This window comes from Anolis sagrei, chromosome 6 (assembly GCF_037176765.1).
Source record: "Anolis sagrei isolate rAnoSag1 chromosome 6, rAnoSag1.mat, whole genome shotgun sequence".
Lineage (NCBI taxonomy): Eukaryota > Metazoa > Chordata > Lepidosauria > Squamata > Dactyloidae > Anolis > Anolis sagrei.
Window position 1 is genome coordinate 104,480,520 of NC_090026.1, and position 22,954 is coordinate 104,503,473.

Below are 22,954 nucleotides of genomic sequence, written 5' to 3' on the forward strand. Positions count from 1 at the left end.
GTTTACGGGAGAGTATTTTTTTGCTCTTTCTTGAAGATCAAAACCTTTCACGAAGTATTTTTTTAAGCCGTAATGTCACAAACCATGGCTTTTGTATGCAAATATGTCTGTATCTGAGTGCTACAGCAAATATATTACACACAAGTCTGGTTTTATAAAAGTTTTTTTAGCCTTTCTATTAAAAAAGATGTCAGAATTCAGTGTGAAAAATTGTTTTAATACATGTAGTTTAAAATATGACATTCCCTCCTGTGAACCTGTTCGTAGATACAAAGCATTTTCAGACTCTCCAAATACATTTTTCTCATTACTTTAAAGGTGCATCCAAACAAGGCATGGGCAAACTTTGGCCATTCAGGTGTTTTGGACTTCAACTCCCATAATTCCTAACAGTCTCAGGCCCTTTCCTTTTCCCCCTCAGCTGCTTAATTTTGTCATTTGGGAGTTGCTGGGATTTCTAGTTTACCTACAATCAAAGAGCATTCCGAACTCTACCAATGATGGAATTGAACCAAACTTGGCACACACAACTCTCATGACCAACAGAAAATTGGTGAGCATTGACCTTGAGTTTGGAGTTGTAGTTCACCTATTTATTTATTTATTTATTTATTTATTTAATTAGCTGCATTTCTATACCGCATTTCTCACCCCTGGGGGGACTCAAAGCGGTTTACAACATAATAAATGGCAAATTCAATACCTCACATGTATACAAAAATATCACATATCCAAATCAGCAACATATAACTATAGAAAATAACCATTAAAACTATAAAAACATCAAGCATAGACATAAGTGTGAAGCATATTATGTTGCAATTAACAATGTAGACCCCTTCACTTCCCCTCCCCAACTCTCCATAATGTTTCAGCCCTTTTTTTTATACCCTCCCTGCTCTCCCCCACCCCCATCCCATCAGACACAAGTTATTTAGGTACAGATTGAATACAAAATGGGGAGGGTAAAAAAAAACATGTCCTGGGCCTTCTTGGGGATGGTAAATGTGATATGGGGTCCTTGGGGCAGGTGGAGGGAGAGTCTGATGATGGTAGTACGCTACTGATCAGTTTCGTAAAAGTCCAGAGGAACATAGATTTTATCGGTTGTGGTGTCAGAAGTCAGATATGAGCTATCACTTGCCAGTAGACTGAGGATGGGGAGGGGCACTGAAGTGTAGCTGCCACCGAGGAGAGTTGGTGTGTAGGCTGCACCTTCCACTCTGGAGGAGCCAAAGTCTCCTGCCCTCCTTTTAACTTCCTCCTTGCCGGCAACTAGTGGAAGGGGGCAGCGAGGTGTAGCTTCTGCCGAGGAGAGTTGGTGGACTCAAACAATGATGGATCTGGACCAAACTTGGCACAGATACTAAATACACCCAAATGTGAACACTGATGGAGTGTGGGGGAAATAGACTTGACATTTTGGAGTTGTAGTTGCTGGGATTTATAGTTCACCTACAATCAAAGAGCATTCTGAACCCCACCAATGATAGAATTGGGCCAAACTTCCATGACCAACTTAAAATACTGTGTTTTCTGATGGTCTTTGGTAACCCCTCTGACACCCCCTTGCGACCGCCCCAGAGGTCCTCACTCCCAGGTGGAGAAACACTGCATTAGACCATAGAAATCTTATTTCTAGAAGCCTTTCACTGTCTCTCAAAGGGGTGAATAAGCACCTTGAAGTTGTGTCTGGCAACCACTCTGACACCCCCTTACAATCCTCCCAGGGTCCCAAACCCCTGGTTGAGAAACACTGTTCTAAAAGGAGCTTGGTTATTTATTCCAAAAGCAATCATAGTTAGAAATAAAATAATTTAAAGAGCATTACAATACATGACCTAAATATCCTAACGGCATTAGATATTATCTGATTTTGGAAGCTAAGCAAGGTCAGCCCTGGATAGTAGTATTCATTGGAGACCGCCAACGAATAGTGACAACTTTCTTGAAAACATGCTTTGGGAATCCTCAACATCTCCTTATGAGCTGATTTTTAAAATTATTATTAAACTAATCTGACAAGATGCAAAGAGCAATGTGTTTACAGAAATGCATCAGTCCTAATCCTTAGGATGCTTTGATCTTCAACCACTTCTAAAACCAGTAATTAAGTAATTATCAGGATATCAAAAACCCTATAAATATCCTTGGTAGGAAAGGAGAAGGGAGCAGAGACAAATTCTTCTATCAGAAGAGAGCGAAAATTATGAGGCTGAGGACTGTTTCCCAATCCTATATTCAGGCCAGGAGATTATTTTCTTCAGCTTTGAGTTACAGATGACGACAAAATAAAATGCGACAAGTGATTAACGACCAAAGAAAGGCAACAATGAAGGCTAAGCTGAGAGTCTGAAAAAGAGTTACCAGATGGAAGATCATCCAAAGGAAATTCAAATAATCTGGATTTGTAGACAGAATGTAAGTGGAATTCCTCCTGAAATAGCAAACAGCTAAATTTAGGAAATAAATACAAAACAAAATTTCTCTGACCTTCATTATCATTGGTGTACCAAATGTTCTTTTAAATCGAATGATATAAATCAATTATATTTTACATTTTGCATTATGTTAGTACTCAGAAATTTTAGAACACACACACACAAACACACACACACACATATATATGAATAAATTATTTTATTTCTCATTTCATCCATATGTTTAATCTGAATATTCTCAGAATTCAAAAATTCATATGGAACCCAACGCCTGTATGGAATTTAAAGACTCCCTCCCAGGTTGTTGAGAAGTTCATTCCTTATGGAATATCCACATTGAGAAAACTGGTGTTCTGCTTACCTGTGAAGTATAATTTTCTTCTGGCTCAATAAGATACGTGTGATTCCCATCATAGAACATGCCACTGTGAAAAACAATGCAAATTTTAGAGTTATGTGCCTTCCTTCCTTCCTATACTTAGAGGGGGTCTCCTCCCATTCAAGTAAGAGGCATTCCTTCAAGAATCAAAGTCCCAAGTCATTTAGGGCTTTAAATACAACTGCCAGCACCTTGAATTCAGACCAGAAGCTCCAGAGTAAATACTGCCCCCCCCCCCCCCGGCTTGTTCTGGATTAATGGCTAGAAGCAGTGCTTCAACTGCAAATCCAGCTGCATATCATGCAGACCCCATGCAGTAGTTACACGATAAGTCAATTTATTCAGCCAGTCTTAGGAAACCAGAAGAAACTTGGGGAAAGGAATACTCTCTCCTCATATACTTTCCCAAAAGTTTAACTCTTTCCCAAGAGCATGCCATCATGTTTCCTGGTGTGCAGTTTTTCCCATGAACATATCCATATCCATTGTGTGGTTTTAAATTTGGTTTTAATGTTTGGGTGTTTCAATTCTATGGTTTTTATGTGTATGTTTTTATTTGTATGTCTATTTATGCGGCATCAAATTGTTGCCTATTATAAGCCGTTCTGGGGACCATCCAGAAACTACCTTTATCTCAGGAGCTCCTGCAGCAAGCTGGAGGGTGGCCAAACGCCATTCCCTGTAAACATGGAAGCAATCACTACAAAGGGCAAAAAATGCGAGATTTTCAGGTTTGAGAATATCCCGGTTCTGAACCAAAGATCTGAATCTTCGAACGTCTGAATGTCCCTACACTCCGAAAATACAGGATTTTTTATTTGGGCTTGTTCCCAAGTTTTAGATGTTTGTTCTGGATTGGTCTGTTCCTAAAATGAAGGTAACATTTGAATAGAATACAAAAACTTGTTTATGTGCCAGAAACTTCATGAAATATGAGGACGGTACATTTTCTCTGGCCAGGACAAAGTCAATATTGTACATCTTTTCACAATAAGAACAATCAGGAACAGACATGCATAACCCAGGAACAACACCCTGTCTGCACAGATGGCCCTGCAGCTTATTTAACCCAGGAACAGAATTTATACAATGACTCGCATATTTGCATGTTTGCATCTTAATGTTCTTTAAAATGTCAAAATTTCTGGTGGAAGTCCTGCAGCAGCCATCTTGGGGTCTGGAAAATCCCATGACAAAGCAGCAAGTGTGGACGATGGGAGACAGAAATCCCAGGACCAACAGGCCTATATCTGGATATCTTCTCAGGTCGCGGGATTTTTTGCCCCTGACTAAACCACGTGATTTGGTGCTGTCTGCAACCACTCTGAGTCCCCTTCGGGGTGAGACGGGTGGGGTATAAATGCAATAAATAAATAAATAAATAAATCCTGTTGTTATTAGTACCACTATATAGCCTTTTATTTTAGTACTTGCATCACACTCCAGTTTTGTTACATACACAACCCCAGAATATTCCATTTTGTTACAAGCCATTAATGACAAATAAGATCTGCCATTGGCTTTTAAGTTTCTGTGTTGTGTGTGTTTTCAAGTCTGTTCCAGTTCAAGTCTGTTCCCTAAGGTGAACCTATTATGAGGTTTTGATGGCAAGATATGTTGGGAGGTTGCCATTGCCTTTCTCTGGCTGGATCTACAGTGCCATATAATATAGTTTGAATCTGCATTATATGGTCAGTGTAGACCTATACAATACTATTTAACTACAATGCAACGAACTGCATTAAATGGGTTGACACAGACCATATAATGCAGATTAAAGCTGCATTATTTGGAGTATAGATGCAGCCTAAGAGAGAGTGGGACTAGTCCAAGCTCATTCTATATTTTCCATGGTCAAGCAAGGATTCAAATCTTGGTCTCCCAGAATCCTACGACAACACTCAAATGACTATAATATAGCCTAGATGCTATATACATACATTAATTTTTCGGAAATTGAAAAAAAGGAACCAGAACATGCCAATGGTGGTAAATCTGAAGAAAACAATGCTTTACACAACATCAAGGTGAACACGAATTGGTAAAAAATCATTCTAAATCACAGCAACCATAGTAAGATCAGGAAAGAGTCATTAGCAGTCCCTGCTTTCATTCAGGTAGCTAACAAGAGTCACTGATAAAAGTCTAAAAGCCGGTACCATGCTATTAAATGAATCCATGTAGCGAAACCACACAGAATGCATTAAAATGATCCTATTTTTAGTCTGGTCTGCCTGCAACCTGAGCTCAGGGCATAACCTGCCACGATCTTAAATCTGGATTATTGTAAAAGGGGGGGAAAGCCATTAACATATGGATAATTCTAAAAAAAAACTCTATCAGCTTTGCAAATATATGTGTAATAATTTTAAAATGCACTTCAAAAAATGATGCTGAGATTACTAAACCATCAATCAATGAAGATCCCATAAGATAAGTGCATGCCTTTCAGAGAAACTGGATGATGACAAAGAATCTGGAGGTAAGTGCTTCTATTTATAGTGCTCTCTGCTTGACCTTAGGAACAATATACTATATCAGGGTGTGAAATCAGGTCTGCTATTGTACTATAAGTATATAAAAGAGAAATGAACTAATTCATCAAAATTCATTACATACATTAACCAAGTTATCTTTATGACAATAACTCTGTAAGGTAGGCCAGTACTTTGCTGTTAACTGCCATCAACTTCAACTTATGGCATTCTCGTGAATGACAGACCTCCAAATCATCAACTGCCCTGCTCAAGTTTTGCAGACTCAGGGCTGTGGCCTCCTTCATTTAGTTTATCCATTTATAAGGCAGTCTCCCTCCTTTCCTGCTTCCTTCTCCCTTATCAAGCATTATTGTGTTCTCCAGTGAATAATGTCTTCTTATGATATGGCCAAAATGGAGCACTCAGGTCAATCATCTGGACTTGCGTAGAGCAAGACTTTGAGATGCCACATGGAGCTGATCCAGGATAAACATGGGACCAGGTCATCTTAAAGGACCTAATCATATTAACAATTGGAAAGTGTGGAAAATCAGGGGAAAGCGGAGAGAACCATCTTAATTTGTCTCCTATCACCTTTCTCTGTCTTCTGGGATGGCTGGCCATCAATGTCCTTTTCCACCCTTTCTCATGCTTATTTACTCAGAATTCAAGTAGCATCTGACTCCTGAAAACAGAGTCTTCTCTCTGTTTAACATGCTGGCAACACGGACTCCTATGGGCAGTCACCAGAAGTGACCATGGGTCGTGAGATGACCTCAGTGATACTCCATTTTGCCAGCATGCTAAAACAGGAGAGAAGATGGAGAGTTGACTACATGGGATGAAGTCAAAAGTTGACTTGCCTTGCTTTAACCAAAGTTGTCCCAACTTTGGGTCTATCTGAAGACTTGGGCCAGCTCCACAATGGAACCAGCTGCAATTGTTCTCACTGCTATTCCGTGTTTCCCAAGCTTAGGTAGCCCAGAGAAAAAGGATGGCGCTTATCATCCCCTCCCATCTTCCATATTTTGGCAGTCTCTGACTGTGACATGGGTCCTATCTCTTTGCCATCATTTGTAGTGACTTTGGTGGGGTGATTGGGGAAGGGAGGTTGAGATGAGGATAATGACAGCAGACAGACAGGATCCATGGCATAGTAGCAAACTGTCGCAACATGGAAGATATGAGGGGATAATAGGGTGGTGATCAGGTCTTCCTCCTGCCTTCATAGCAGTCAAGGGAATGCCTATTTGGCCCATGCCAAATAGGCCCCAGTGTATTGAATTGGTATATATTAATCATATGTCTCTGATTTGTTTGTTTATTTACTTCTCTAAACCCCACCAGAATGTTCATTCCATTTGCAGCTTATAACTTCTTCTTGCAGTTGCTCCCACAGTCACTCCCACAAAAAGCATGTGTATGTGTTTAAAAATATGTCTCACTGACTAAAGCAGGTTATGTCATATTTTTCCATTGTAAACAGTTTCAAAAGTTCAGAGGTTTTTAGAATATAGCCAGAGGTTTTTAGAATATAGCATATTTTATACTTCAAAACACATAGAAGGCCTTAGAAATTTACAGATCTCTGAGGCAAGGTTATTTGTGTCCTGCAATGAGTCTTAGAAGGCATGGAATGGCTACTTCCATTAAACAGCATCTATGAACAGATTTTGCTTCATGAATTTGTCAAACACCCTTTTAAATGCCTACTTATTTATTTAATGTCAGCTAGTTTATTGGATTTCTAATATAGCTAATGCACTATGTACAAATTACAGACCTGCTCTTTCAGCAATCAAGGTAATGTATGAGCTGCTTCTAAAAATACACCTATTTTAAAATACTTGTTTAAAAGTAGTATGCTCAGTGAAATGATTTAAATACAGGTTTTAGCAGAAATACAATTTAAAAGTTCATTTTTTTATTTTAACTACATGTATCTTTTTTGCTATACAGCATTTGAGAAAAACTTACTGGAGTCCATGGCATGTTGACAGAGCAACAAATGATTCCAGATTCCCTCGGATGTGACCTTGGTAATAACAGTGTTCTCCTCCCTGCAATTAGAAACACAGTCTGTGAGTTAGTTTCATACTTTCCATTGTGATATAAACATGATTTTTTTTAAAAAGGGGGGGGGGAGGTAAATTTTTAAATCAAGCTGTCTCTGAGTCGGAGAAGCAAATAGTGTCCATAATCACCCCACAAAGTGAAAATACAGTACCTAAGATCAAGCAAGTTCATTTACCACCTGATGTAGAAAATCCCAGAAGCACTTTTCTCCCTCACTGAGGACATCTCTACATTGGGGGGGGGGGGGGGGGGACGGACATAGTCACATGGTGGTATCCTTCACAAGTCATGAGGACTGCCAGTAAGACTCCAGACTTAGCTTTGCAGTAAGCAAAGTCAGGGGATACTTAGAGTTCACAGAAAACCCTGGTGTGATATCAGGGTTTGTGGCCATTGGAATTGCAGGACTGGGTCCCCTTCAGCACAATCCATTGTCTACATTCACATTGCCATTTACCCTTCCCTATGCTGATCAGCACATGGAAAAGAATGAGTCAGCCTCGTGTCACTACCGTCACTCCTTGATGGCCACAGAACTTTCTGCAAAAGCCTAGTTGTCACGGTCACATCTGCTGAGGTCATAACAAGGTGTCTGTGCTATCCACAAAAGGAGACATTGCTTTATTCCCTCCTTGTTGATTGTACGGGTGTCTCACTATAACCTCAGCAGATGTTGGCCAAGCTCTCACATGATCACAAGCAGTGGCAGCAGCACAAGGTCAAGGGGAGAAACCAGTGAAGCCAACATATTTCAATCTGGCTGGATTGGCTAGACATTGATGGGGTGTCACAGAGAATTCAACCTGGTGTATGCAGGCGGCCACCATCATGGCCAATTTGAAACTAGTTCGGAGCATAATCTCCGAACTGGTCATAGACTAAGCAACCAATGTAGACGTAGCCTGAATAACAATACCATCTTAGTCCCATGAATATCTGGCCATTTGTGGCTCATGCCACCCATGCTAATATCAAGACTAAGAAGAAAATTCAGGGCATAGCTCCATTATTTTGCTAATCCCCTGCATTTTATTGCAGATTAATCTACTTTGTATTCAGTTTTTTAAAATTAGTAAAAATAAAATTATTATTCAGAACAAAGCATTTGTTCTGGAAAATGACTAATGTCAAGGACAATTTAAAAGGAAAAACAGAAAGTTGACACCCATACATATTTATACAGACATGGACAGACACTGATATTTACATACACAAGCCTATTAGAACAGATAAAATCCCAACAACAGACATGTTGGATTATGCAACTGACAAATTATATAAGAAGTTGTGATCTTCCTGCCTCCTGCACCTTAAGTGACCAAGTAAGAAAGAGTGCTACACAAAGAATTTTGGACATAGAAGCACAAAAAGATATAGCTACCCTCAGTAAGGCTGCCAACCTAAAATGACTGAGTCAATATAAACATACCTTTCAAATTGCTATCTAAAAATGCAAATACCAAAACATTTTAGGGAGGTATTCACTCAAGCTAGATTTGATCAGCTTGAGACAATGGTCAGATACAGGAGATTTAACAGCATCCCTTATAATGAACAGAGTTGTATATGCAGGGCACCTGAAATTGCAGATATAGCACACATATTATTTGATTGTAAATTGTATCAGAAGGTGAGAGACTTCTACCTTGGTCCATATATCAAATGGACAATGTATTGGAAATCTCGCATCAGAACAACATATTTTATGTGTGGCCAAGACCCAAAAATTACATATAAAACAGCTCTGTATTTAAGAAAAACAATAAGTCTGAGAACCACATATGTGGGGCTGATGGGGTAAATTGTAGGGATGATAAGGAAATATGATGCACATGCTCAGTTTTATCAGTTTTACCATATCTTATCGTATTTATTTACTGAATTGTTATAAGTGTCTTATTTTAACTTACTACATAGAGTGCAATCAAGTCTTGTCAAGCCTTGTTGTTTTGTTTGATATTGTGATATGGCATAAGGCAGGCATGGGGAACCTTCAGCCCTCCAGGTGTGGTGGACTTCAACTCCCACAATTCCTTGAGGCCAAGGTAAGCCTTTGGGGCGAATGCCGAGCCTCAAGGAATTGTGGGAGTTGAAGTCCACCACACCTGGAGGGCCGAAGGTTCCTGACCCCTGGCATAAGGGCTAATCAATAAAATTACTACTACATACACAAGCACATCCTTGCAACTTCTTCATGTAGTCAGCCACCACTCCAAGGACGTTATCCCATGGGCAGGAGGAAAGCGGGGGAAAGTGTTTGGAAGAGCAGGGACTTGTCTTACCTCAGCAAGGTCCATCTTTGGGGATGGTCAACCACACCACATCCTTTCCCCATCTTTTTCCTGCCCATTGGCCCAGGCCCTCTGCTTCCCCCTTCTTTCTTTAATCAGGAGTCAGGTAACATCAGACTCCTGAAAACAGAGTCTTCTCTCCATTTTTGTATTATGGCAAGATGGATTCCCATAGGCTGCCACCAGAAGTGGCCATGAGTCATGAGAGTGCTTCTGTGGAACTCTGTTCTGCCAACATACGAAAACAGAGAGAAAACATGGGATAAGGCCCTTAGCTACCACGGAGCTCCATAAGAACTCCTGGCCACTGCAGGAGCAGCTGTTGACATCAAAACAGGGAGGCCATGTAACCATCACAAATAAGGGGGCCCGTCCTCCCTTCTAAGATCTTCCGTGGAGGCCCTCCTCTCGCTCCCACCACCATCACAAGTACAGTTGGTGGGGACAAGAGAGAGGGCCTTCTCGGTGGTGGCCCCCCACCTCTGGAACACCCTTCCAGGGAAATAAGACAGGTCCCATCCCTCCCCTCCTTTCGTAAGAGCTTGAAGAGCTGGTGGTTTCAACAAGCCATTGAGAATGACCAGTTCTAGCCCAGCCCCAAACATTGTTGAATATGGCCTTGCCCTCTTACCTATTACCCTGGTCATCCCTTCAATAGGCCCTGGAAATGAGCAGCCATGGATCCGTACCTGCTATTGCTGTTAGCATGTTATAGGACTGTACTAAATTCCCAGTCTCCTCATAATTTGAGTTTGCACTAGCCTTGGCCCGGCCTTTTAATTGCTCTGAACATGCAGGATTATTTTATATGTGTGTGTGTGTGTTATTGTGATAATTTTATGCTTATGTTGTTTTGTTAATTTTATGTTATGCTGTTTACTCTGTATGTTTTGGTGATGTTACTTGGAAACCGCCCTGAGTCCCCCTTGGGGAGATATATAAATAAAGCTTGTTATTATTATTGTTATTATTATTATTATCTAGTTCCTGGTTATGTGGGTACTTATGTGAGTGTCAGAATGGGGTCCCCCATGACCAAAAACAAGAAGGGGGAGATCATCCCTTCTTTTGTACTGGTTGCACAAGCACACCATTCTGATATAAGCAGAGATGCCCAAAGCATCCAGGAACAGCAGTGGTGGCAACACGGAGGAGGTAAAATATACATCACCCCAGCAGAGCAAATGCACTCCTTGGTTGTTGCTAATAATGCCCAAGATTGAAGGCTGCTCCACAGCATATTTAAACTATGCTATACTGGCCGGTGTAGATGAGCCCTTAAAGAAGCACTAAAACCAGGCTGGAAATCATTCACTGATTAAATTGTCTGTGTCTGAAAGCCAGGGCTGGGTGTCCATTCAGGCAAAGAACCATTACTTTTTAAATGCCTTGCATAACACCGGAAAAAAAGAGCTTAAAGTGCGCTGGTGTGAGCCACAGAGATTGTAACTTGGCTCTTTCTTCGTTATCAATTTGCTCTGAATGCTCTCACTCTCACTGATGCAGACTAAAAGCACCAGTGTCTGCTGAAGATAGACACATGGTGACTTGAAGCAATCTCCTGAAATGCCCATTTATCCCCCTGCAATCATCTCTAGTCAAACTGGGTTCGAGGGGAGTTATAACACTTCAAGCTTTATTCCGAGACAGTTGAATATAGCCTGCCAGAAGCCTAACAAGTACGGCTGTAATAGAAACAAGTTCATTTCAGAGTGATTGTCACAGGCAGTTAAGGAGCAACTCATCCATGTTTAATTTCATCTGCAATAGAATAATCCCCATCTAACATCACTCTTGCTCTCAGACTGTGAAACTCCCTTTCAAGGGAGGTTAGGCTGGTTCCCTCCCTTCCGCCCTTCCTCTGGTAGCCAAAAACCTTTTTATTCAGACAGACTTTCAGCAATTGCCTGCTCCAGAGGCAGCTTTTAGCCAATCGCTGCTGTACATCTTTATGGATACTTTTAAATGCCTTTTTAAAAGTTCAATAGGGTTTGAATAGTAATTGTGTAATCCTGTCTTGGTACTATAACTTTGACTTTATTGTTATCTGCACTTGTTAATCTTGCTTTGGATTTCCTTGACTCAGTTCTCGGAGAAAGGTGGAATATATGCAAAGATGTTTTAACTCTACGTTTTTAATGTAATTGCTTGTTTTAATTGACTTTGTTTTTATATGACACTAGCCGTCCCCTGCCACACGTTGCTGTGGCCCAGTCTGGTGATCTGGAAAATAAAAGATTGAGAAAGTTTTGGTTTCTAATATATGTAATTTCTTTATGCTTGTGGGTAAACAGTATTTCTTGTTGTTTCTTGTCAGTGTTGACATAGAGATTGTCTGTTTGCCTACTCTGGAATATGCAACATATAATTGTCCTTCTTTGGGGGTCCCTTTCAAATCTATGATGCTATATTTGTCATATTCCATTGTTGGTGGAGTTCAGAATGCTCTTTGATTATAGGTGAACTATAAACCCCAGCAACTAAAACTCCAAATGACAAATCATTTTTTGAGTGATGGTCACTCCTTCGGTTAGTAGGTGTCTTGCAGCCAAATTTGGTGGCAATTAGTCCAGCAGTTTTTGAGTTATGATGTCACTCAAAATGAACACAGCATCTTTATATATATAGACTGAATTGTTGCAATTCTGTAAGGCTGTCTTGAACCCCCTTCAGGGTGAGAAGGGTGGAATATAAAGGTAAAGGTTTCCCCTGACATTAAGTCTAGTCATGTCCGACTCTAGGGGATGGTGCTCAACTCCATTTCTAGGCCGAAGAGCCGGGGTTGTCCGTAGACACCTCCAAGGTTATGTGGCCAGCATGACTGCATGGAGTGCTATTACCTTCCTGCCGAAGCAGTAATCATTGATCTATTCATATTTGCATGTTTTCAAACTGCTAGGTTGGCAGAAGCTGGGGCTAACAGCGGGAGCTCACCGCACTCACCCCACACCCCGGATTTGAACCACCAACCTTTTGGTCAACAAATTCAGCAGCTCAGCAGTTTAACCCAATGGGCCACCAGAGGCCCCTTGCAGAATAAAAATGTGGTAAATAATAAATAAATCTTTTTTTAAAACTAATATTTTGTAGGAATGTTAGGAAACATTCCCAAGCTATTATTAAGAAACTTAATTGTTGGCCAAAGAGGACTAAAATGAATAAGAAGATATTTTATATTGTGCATCTGCCTTCTGTATTCCAGTCGATTTCATCAAATGTGCTGAATATAACTTCCACCAGCGACTGGAGCTGTAGCCCAATACTGGAATCGATAATGGATCAGCCAATCTGAAGCACCGTGTCCCCCGATACATCCCAGCAGGCATGTAGCCAGGGGGGGGGGCTTGGGGGGCTTCAGCCCCCCCCGAAATTCTCATGGTGGTTTGCGAAAAGGCCTTACTGGTGCATTATTTAAACTGTTATGTTTATTCATATCATGATCTGATCACCATACTCAATATATCCCATATGCATGGGGGTATTGGGGTAATGATACAAAAGGTTTGCTAGGCTAGACCCTCTTTCACTCAGACTCAGCCCCCCCCCCGAAACTCACCCCCCCCGAAGCCCCCCCTGAAAATTTTTTAGCCCCCCCCGAAACGAAATCCTGGCTACGGGCCTGCATCCCAGGGTGTGAACTTAGATCAAGCAGGAAAACCCGAATCAATACACGAGCCTCCAACCTGTACGCATTTACACATAACTAGAGAACGCTCCTTCTCGGGTTCAGCCTCACCCTCTGGAAATCCTTTCCTGAAGAACTAAGGGCTGCTCCACCTTGACTCAGCTTTAAGGAGGGGGTCAAGACTTTCTTATTTAACAAGGTCTTTAATTGAGGCATGGCAAGAGTTGGAGATTTGATGACCAGGATGGAAGAGGGATTCATACGGGAGGAGGTTATGGTTTTAACAGAAACGTAGGATTTTACTGATTATTGCTTATCGTGGTTTTATCTATTTTGTTCTCCTGGCTGAAGGATTTTGATACTTGTATTCTGTTTGTGAGCCGCCTTGGGTCCGCGTTCTTTAGAAATATCCGAAATAAAACGAATAAATCCCCGGCAGTCTTCACGATGCACTTCAGCTTCTTTGCTTTTAGTGAACTTTGCCCTGCTTTTGGCAAAGTTGGGAGATAATCCAGAGCTTGCTGGAAATTCTCCAGTATCCCAAGGGCTCAAGGTAATCTAGAGAGCAGCATCGGGTCCAATTTGGCCCAATCCACTGTCCAAATGGATACTGTCTCTGCAGTGATAAAAAGATAGATCGGGTCTAAGAAGTTTCTCATAAATGGCCATGGAGCTCCATCCAAGTTCCTAACCATTGTGGGTGTCTCTTCTAATATCAGGACATGGTGACCAGCAAGGAAGGGAAATCACTGCCCCCAGTTCTTGCTGGTATGCAAGTGCCCTGTTCTGACTTCAACAGATGCACCTGCAATGGCCAGGAGCTCAAGTGGAGGTCTTTGGCCAGTTGGGAGTAGTGGTGACACAGAGAAGATGACAGCCATCTGGTCCCAGCTTCAGCACATAAAGGGGGATAGACTTACACTGGGCTAACCTGCCCAGTGTAGATGTAGCCTTAATTTCTTCTAAATAAGCAGCATGTAAACAAGCTTGCCAAGGTTTGGGCTTCACATTAAAGTGAAAAGAGTATTTCCACCTTCCTTTGTTCCCATGCAGACATCCTCCAGCCACTCACTTGCCTGTGGGAAAAGGTGACAATCAGTGGCATTTTTTCTGCTAGCTGCAATGTTACTATAACTTGATCCAGCTAATGAGTTCTGTGTTATTTGTGAAATGTCAAATACCCTTTTTTCAGCAGGCATGCACTGCGAGGTCACTGTGCTGATAACTCGCTCCTCTCAGCTTGTAGCTAAATCTTAATTACCTATTATTGGCATTCCCACAAGCTGAACTCCAATGCAAAATATAGCACAGTTTCCCAGTACATTGTTGCGTATGTATGTATGTATGTATGTATGTGAATGTATATATATGTGTGTGTGTATGTGTATGTGTGTATATATATTTATATATAAAGAGAGAGAGAGAGAGAGAGAGAGAGAGAGAATCATAGAGTTGGAAGAGACCTCATGGGCCATCCAGTCCAACCCCCTGCCAAAAAGCAAGAAAATCACATTCAAAGCACCCCCACCAGTTGGCCATCCAGCCTCTGTTTAAAAGCCCCCAAAGAAGGAGCCCCCACCACACTCTGGGGCAGAGAGTTCCACTTCTTAACAGCTCTCACAGTCAGAAAGTTCTTCCTAATGTTCAGATGGAATCTCTTTTCTTATAGTTTGAAGCCATTGTTCCATGTCCTCAGGCATGTAGCCGGATGGGGGGGGGCTTGGGGGGCTTCAGCCCCCCCCCCCCCCCCAAATTCTCATGGTGGTCCACGAGAAGGCCTTACTGGTACATTATTTAAACTGTTATGTTTATTCATATCATGATCTGATCACCATGCTCAATATATCCCACATGCATGGGGGTATTGGGGTAACGATACAAAAGGTTTGCTAGGGTAGACCCTCTTTCACTCAGACTCAGCCCCCCCGAACCAAACTCCCCCCCCCCCCCCCCCCGAAACAAAATCCTGGCTACGGGCCTGCGTGTCCTAGTCTCCAGGGCAGGAGAAAACTAGCTTTATATATTTTCCAACAGACATTACAAAAGCACCAGGTGGGGGATTGGCTATTTGGAGGGGTTTTTTTAGGTATTTATTTTTATTACATTTTATTAAATTATTAAATAAATCAACTGGAGTCTTTTGGAATTTACTTTCTACCTGAAAGTAGAGCTGTAATGCTGTTAAGTTGCTTTTCCAACTATCCATAATACATAGAAAGAGGGAGGTCCTTTGATTAAACCACAAGTGAGAATCATGTGAATCCTTCGAACATTCTTGGACTGCATCTAGTGATTAAATATGGTAACTATACAGCACAGACATATTTTAATTGCTTGGTCTATCATCTAATGTCTAAGGATAATACTGCAAGATACAGATGTTGAAATCAATTAACATTTATTAATACATTTAAACACCTCCAAGCTAGAAGCCCATTGGGTTCCCTTAGTATATATGTGATGTTTCCACTGTATATGTGGCATGGTCTTGGAATTAAAGCAGAAAAAGACAGATAGATACACACACACACTTACATTATGTGTATATTAGCATATTACATAACCAATGTTAATGCATATATAATAACTTTGAGTCCCCTTTTGGGAGATAAAGTGGGGTATAAACAATAACAACAACAACAACAACAACAATAGTCGATGCTGCAATCCCAAGTGACAGCAGGATTCAAGAGAAGCAACTGGAAAAGCTTCCACAATATGAGAATTTAAAGATAGAACTGCAAAGACTCTGGCACAAGCCAGTCAAGGTGGTCCCAGTGGTGATCGGCACACTGGGTGCAGTGCCTAAAGACCTTGGCCTGCACTTAAACACAATCAGAACTGACAAAATTACCATCTGTCAGCTGCAAAAGGCCACCCTACTCAGATCTACACACATTATTCACCAATACATCGCAAAGTTCTAGACCATGCGTCTTCAAACTATAGCCCAGGGGCCAAATACGGCCCTCCAAGGTCATTTACCCGGTCCTTGCTCAGGGTCAACCTAAGTCTGAAATGACTTGAAAGCACACAACAACAACAACAACAACAACAACCCTATCTCATCAGCCAAAAGCAGGCCCACACTTCCCATTGAAATACTAATAAATTTACATTTGTTAAAATGTTCTTCATTTTAATTATTGTATTGTTTTTAAGTGTCTTTTGCACTACAAATAAAATATGTGCAGTGTGCAAAGGAATCCATTCATATCTTTTTCAAATTATAATCCAGCCCTCCAACAGTTTGAGGGACAGTGACCTGGCCCTCTGTTTAAAAAGTTTGTGGACCCCTGTCCTAGACACTTGGGAAGTGTTCAACATGTGATTGAATACAAAAGCCAGCATAGTTATCTTGTTTGCAGTTTACTAATATTGCTATGAATCAAATAGCAACAACAACAACAACAACTTCTTAGACAAAGAGTCAATAGAAAAAATGAAGTTTTAAGCCCCCTCTTCTAAATATCACCCTTAGAAACAATGTATGAACAGCAGGCATAGCTCAGAGGAATCAAAAGATCACGTATACAACCTGGCCTTATAAAAGAAGCTTTGAAGTCAAGAGAGGTCATATGCCATAAGCGACCCAAAAATGCTTCATCCTTTCAGCTGCAGGGTGTGGAAAGATGGCTCGTGCACTTTGCTGCTTGTTCACAGCCATCTGGCAAGGGAGATCTGCTAGCATTTATTTGCTCAGAAAGCTCTTCTTGATTGCTTTCCTTTAAAAGCTAAACGACTGGTTTTGAACAGCACCTAGGAGATACTGAAAAGGCAAGAAGCCAGAACCACATCCTTTGCCTTATTATTTGAAGATTAATTGAAATAATTACTGGTAGGGCCCTGAGAATCTATGGCACCATTCTTGAACAAATGTATGCTCCCTCGTGGTGACACAGAAGGTCTGTCACCTAAAGGCAGATCAATTTGTTGTGAGCGAATGCATACAACTCAAAGTTCCTGTCTCTGAGAAACGCAATTTTGAGACACAAGCAAAAAAAAAAAAGATGCTTAATGGGGTGTTCTACAGACTTGGCTGAATCCCAGATCAATTTGGCATGATTCATTAATTTTGGAGAAGTTCAGACTGACGTGGGACTTCTTCCAAGTGGACCATATCCCAAACCTCATTAGTAATTCAGATTCGGAAGGTCCAGCGACTCTGAATATCCCCTAAAATGTGAATATCACCCCACTTCTTCCAAAACCACTGTACCAATCCTGAGTAGAGATTTGGAGCTGTCAATCAAGATATCAATTCAGGTCTGACTCAAAATTGGCCCCCAAATTAGGGCATAAACCGCATCTTGCAGTCGTGTTCATTCAAAGTTATTTAATTTTGCTCCACAGCATTTCCATCCTCCCCCTCACTGGAAGATTCAAATAGGCATTTACACTGTAAAAGGAAAAAGAGTACTTATAGCAAGATACAGATTAAATCTGCATGTGCAAACACAGTGCTTATCCTGTCCAAATTACCTCTTGGCTACCACTTGTTCTGCAATTTGCCATCTTGCATTTTACAATTAGTCCTTTCAGAACAATGTTGATAATTCCCACCACTCCCAGGCTCTTGAAAACTAAATCCTCTTTGCTCTATGGCTCCGATGTGATTCTTGAGAACCTAGTTTAGGCATCGGGTTAAACTCCGCCTAAGATGCAACTGAGATCTGAGACAGCAAAACAATACCCAGTTTGTGGACTACTAGCAACAAAAGCAAACTATTGTAGACAAAATTGAAATAAGATGAAATAGCAATGCAGTTGTAGGGTGTTGTGTGGTTTCCGGGCTGTATGGCCGTGTTCGAGTAGCAGTCATACTTTGGGAAAATAAAAACATATTTTTTTCTATTTTTACTCTTTGGGAATGTATGGTTCAGCTGTGTTACAGAAATCTTGCAAAGCTACTGAATTATAAATTGGGTCACTGGTTCAAGAAATTAAGTGAGCAAGATGAGCTATTTTAGTTATAGTTGTAGGCCACATGAACTGTATTTAGGGCAGGACCTACCATTAGATAGAGTAAGGTGGCTGACTCAAACAGCAGGTTCTGAGTATCATGAAGCAAACTGTTACATTATTTTACTTATAAGACAGCGAAAGAGAAGTGCTTGTAGGATTTCCTGCTTCACATATCATAAATTGCCTTTTTAAGGCACTATATACCTTGACTTGGTGATATGAGGGCAGTTTTGAAAGTGCTATCACAACCATAGTAGTTAAGGAACAGATCCTTATAAACAAGGGTATTTTTGTTGGAGCATGTAAAAATCAGTTGGTGAGTGTGTTAACTGAAAAATGCACAAACCTGATTGGTTAGGCCATGCCCAGAAGCTAGCTGAGCCTGGGAGTTTTGGCAACAGTTACACATTTCCGTTTTTTTATGAAGGAGCTTGCCAAGATAGTTTGTATTTTTGCTTCTTGGCTGCTGATTTCTCACATGGACACCTAAGAACTGTTTGAATCTCTCAAAGGACACTGTGTGAGTCAATGCACCTGTTCTCAAGATATATTATATATAGAGAGAGAGGGGTGGGGGAGAGAGAGAGAGAGCTAGTTCTGCATAACAAATGAGTAAACACCTTATTCTTTACTGATCATCTGTGTGGCATATCTTTTCTCTAGCAAGACAGTGTGTGGATTGGTAAAGACGTGAACTACACGTGATTTTCATTCTGCCACATTTGGGGGGGGGGAGGGGTCAGAATAATCCTATGCAACAATAAGATCAAATAAGGATAAAAACAGCCAACAACAAAGCTTATTTTGAAAGGAAAAAATAGTAGGAGACAGGCAAGAACCTGTCTAAACAGGAGAGCTTTTCCCATCATGAAAAGGAAATCTGAGAGGGCACTTGGCAAACCTCCTTAGAGGCAGAGTTCCAAAAACTATAAAAGGGATAAGTGATCGTGGGTATCAATGTGACAGAGACATTATGGCTTATGTATATTCTTACTGATAAGTGCACAAAATCTGAAAGCATTTCCTTTGGTTGCACGTAAAGAATAAAGATTTAGTCACATTATTATGCCGGTCTATGAACATCCCCTTCATGGAATATTGGCCCTTGGCAATTTCCTTGTAAATATCACTGACCTAGATAAAGGAAATATTTATGCTGCTTTTGCTACGCTATCTCTTGCAGTAAGCCTTCCCACTTAATTTTCAAAACTGGAGCATGCCACAGTGGTATGTCAACGTGAAGGAGCTCATACATACGTCCCGGTACCTTAAAACAATTCTGACGGTATGAACACGATTTCACAAAATGAAGTGAGGAGGAAGTGATGACGGGTAACAATCACCCCTTTGGAGGAAAACCACTTGAAAGATGCCAGTATGACCTATAATTTGACTGAAATGGGTTAGATACAGCATTCGCAATCTTTCAAATTGCAATTTGTTATCATTGCCATAGTAATTTAGATTACTAGGTATGGGTGTGGAAGCTGGACAGTGAAGAAAGCGGAAAGACTGAACATCAGCTCATTGGAAATGTGGTGCTAGAGAAGGGTTCTGCAGATACAATGAGACAAATGAATGGGTGTTAGAACAAATCAGGCCCCAATAGGAGCCATGCCTTCCTTAGTACTAAATAGCTTTTTGCCAGAAACCTATATAGATAGAGCATCCAAAATACACTACTTCTGGTCCCAGGCATTTCAGATAGGGATATTCAATTTGTTAATGCAAAATGTGCCACATTCCTTTCTGTTCAACTCACAGATTATGTACTTGCCCTTCTAAACTTGGCCTGTACTTTTTTGCCACACATATTCTCCTTAATGGCCTCCTTTCCAGATGTGCCAGAAAGGGGTCGGGATTAGCACAGCAGGTCAAACAGCTGTGCTGCAGAAAAATCCTGCCAATCAACAGATCAACAGCTTGAGCCCAGGTTGGAGTGAGCACCTGCCGTTAGCCCCAGCTCACCTTCCCATTTAACAGGTTGAAAGCAGAAATGCGAGTAGATAAGTAGGTACCGCATTTAGCGGGGAGGCAATAAAGGTGCCCTTAAGAACATCGATCAGAGGAAAGCTCCTCAGCATGGAAGATGGAGCGACAGCACCCCTCATGACCAGAGTCAAGCACAGCCTCCAAGATGCCAGAAATAAGACTGAAAAAACTGCTTTTATCTCTGTGTTGTCTGTCCTTGTTAAATTTATAATCTGCATTTCGTGTTTGCAGTGTGTCTGTTTTGTAAGCCGCTCTGAGTCCCTTTGGGGTGCGAAGGGCAGGGAATAAATACTTAAAATAAATAAATCGGTACATCTACATTTTTCAACAAAAGTTCCTAAATCCCTCAGCCAATATAGCCACCAGCCATGCTATCTAGGAAATCTGGACTACTTGAAAAGTAACTCCTTTAAACTCTGCTTTTATATATTCCTCCTCTTGTGACTCTGGAGCCATGAACAACTTTTAGCTTGGGTCTCATGTGGCCCTCCTCCTAATGTAAATAATCCTCTGAAAATAATTTCAGGCTCCTAGGAGGTATTCGGGAAGAAGAGAGAGAGAGAGAGAGAGAGAGAGAGAAAGGAATGGAAAAAGGTGATATACAATTGTAATAAAAAATATCCCTGCCAAGTGAAATATGAATATTAACATGGATAAAGGAATAAGAAAATGCCTTAAAGGACGGGTAACACTTGGCCTAAAGGTATTACACATGAAAACAATCTAAGAGACTAAGTAGACCAGAAGCTAAATCTGAACCAATAGTGCAATGTAGTTGCCAAAGAGGCCAGTGCAATTCTAGGCCACATCAACAAGATTATAGTGTCAAGATCAAGGGAAATAGTAGCACCACTCTGTTCTGCTTTGGTCAGACCACACTGGGAACACTCTCTCCAGTTCTAGGCACAACAATCCAAGAAAGATGTTGACAAGCTGCAATGTGTCCAGAAGAGGGCAACCAAGACAATCAAAAGTCTGGAAAACAAGTCTTATGAGGAATTATTTAGAGAGTTGGGAATGTTTCACTTGGAGAATAAATGTCTGAGTGGCGACATAATAGCTATCCTTAAATATTTGAAAGGAAGTCACGTAGAAGATGGAGTAAATTTGTTTTCTCCTGCTCCAGAGACTAACCACTAGTCAGTGGGTTTGAATTACAACAAAAGATTAGGAGGAACTTTACAACTGTCTGACAGTGGAATACATTTCCTTAGAGCAGTGTTTCTCAACCTTCCTAATGCCATAATCCCTTAATACAGTTCCTCATGTTGTGGCGACCCCCAACCATAACGTTATTTTCGTTGCTACTTCATAACTGTAATTTTGCTACTGTTATGAATCGTAATGTAAATATCTAATATGCAGGATGTACTTTCATTCACTAGACCAAATTTGGCACAAATACCTGATATGCTGGGGGGGGGGGTTGTGCGGGGGTGGGGAGAGATTGATTTTGTTTTTGTCATTTGAGAGTTTTAGTTGCTGCAATTTATAGTTCACCTACAAGCAAAAAGCATTCTGAACTCCATCAACAATGGAATTGAACAAAACTTGGCACACAAAACGCCCATGACCAGCAGAAAATACTGGAAGGTTTTGGTGAGCATTGACCTTGAGTTTTGGAGTTGTAGTTCACCTACATCCATAGAGCACTGTGGATTCAAACAATGATAGATCTGGGCCAAACTTGGCATGAATACTCAACATGCCCAAATGTGAACTCTGGTGGAGTTTGGAGGGGAAAAGACCTTGACATTTGGGAGTTGTAGTTGCTGGGATTTATAGTTCACCTACAATAAAAGAGCATTCTGAACCTCACCAATGATAGAATTGGGCCAAACTTCCCACAGAGAACCACCATGCCTTGAAGGGACTCACTAGTGCAAGCCTCCCTCCAACCTAGCACGCCCAAACATGCGCACCACGCTGCCATGTGACGAGCACGCCTGCTCTCGCCTCCCCTCTTGGAGTTTCAGAAACAGCCCTCCCTTTGGCTGAGAGGCCAGCCAATCACAGCGGAGGAGGGCCTTTTGGTGGGAGGATTCGCCATCTGTTTCCAAAAAGGAAGAGAAGGACAAGTGGGAAGATCTTCAGCCTTCTCTGCTAATGGGGTTCCCTAACACCACGAGAAATATATGTTTTCTGGTGGTCTTTGGTGACCCCTCTGAAACTCCCCTCTTGACCCCCCCCCCAGGGGTCTCGACCTCCAGGTTACGGAACGCTGCCTTAGAGGCTGGTAAACTTTCCTACTTGGGACATCTTGTAAGGACAATTTTGAACTACTTTAGTTGTGTAGATCTATATGGAAGAAGGTTGGATTAAATGTGGTCCCTCCCAAATCTATGCTCCTTCTCCTCTCCAGATCTTTCTGGACTCACTAGTAGCTAAGTGCTTTTATGGGCACTCTAGTCCTGTTTCAGAGCTGTGAAGAGGCAGTTGGCTGAAATATTATGGCCCATACTTCTGAGATTCTGACCTTGGTTCATCCAGATGGGCTAAAAGCTGTGTTACCCAGCATCACCGCTTCCCTTGGGCCTGAAAGGGGCTGGCTTTGACCACATTCAGATTTCCATTACAGGAAGGAATAGTTTACATGATTAGATACCTTACAAGTGTGAGTTTCCACAAGGTTGGCTCAGGGAGAGAGAGAAAGGGACTGCGGCAAATACAACTTTCATTTCAACAGATCTCACCCACACACTTTTTCT

At 41.3% G+C, this 22,954-nt stretch overlaps 1 protein-coding gene across 8 annotated transcripts in view; it reads right to left on the reverse strand.

Annotated features, from left to right (window-relative positions):
* Positions 1-22,954, reverse strand: part of ADAM22 (ADAM metallopeptidase domain 22) — a 177,757-nt gene that overhangs the window by 68,746 nt on the left and 86,057 nt on the right. For all 8 annotated transcript variants that reach the window (XM_060782308.2, XM_060782309.2, XM_060782307.2 and 5 more), the window contains exons 5-7: positions 7,275-7,357; positions 2,803-2,866; positions 2,368-2,437 (exon numbers count right to left, since the gene is read on the reverse strand). In XM_060782308.2, coding sequence (XP_060638291.2) covers positions 2,368-2,437; positions 2,803-2,866; positions 7,275-7,357 — 217 coding nt within the window. The remainder of the gene's footprint in view (positions 1-2,367; positions 2,438-2,802; positions 2,867-7,274; positions 7,358-22,954) is intronic.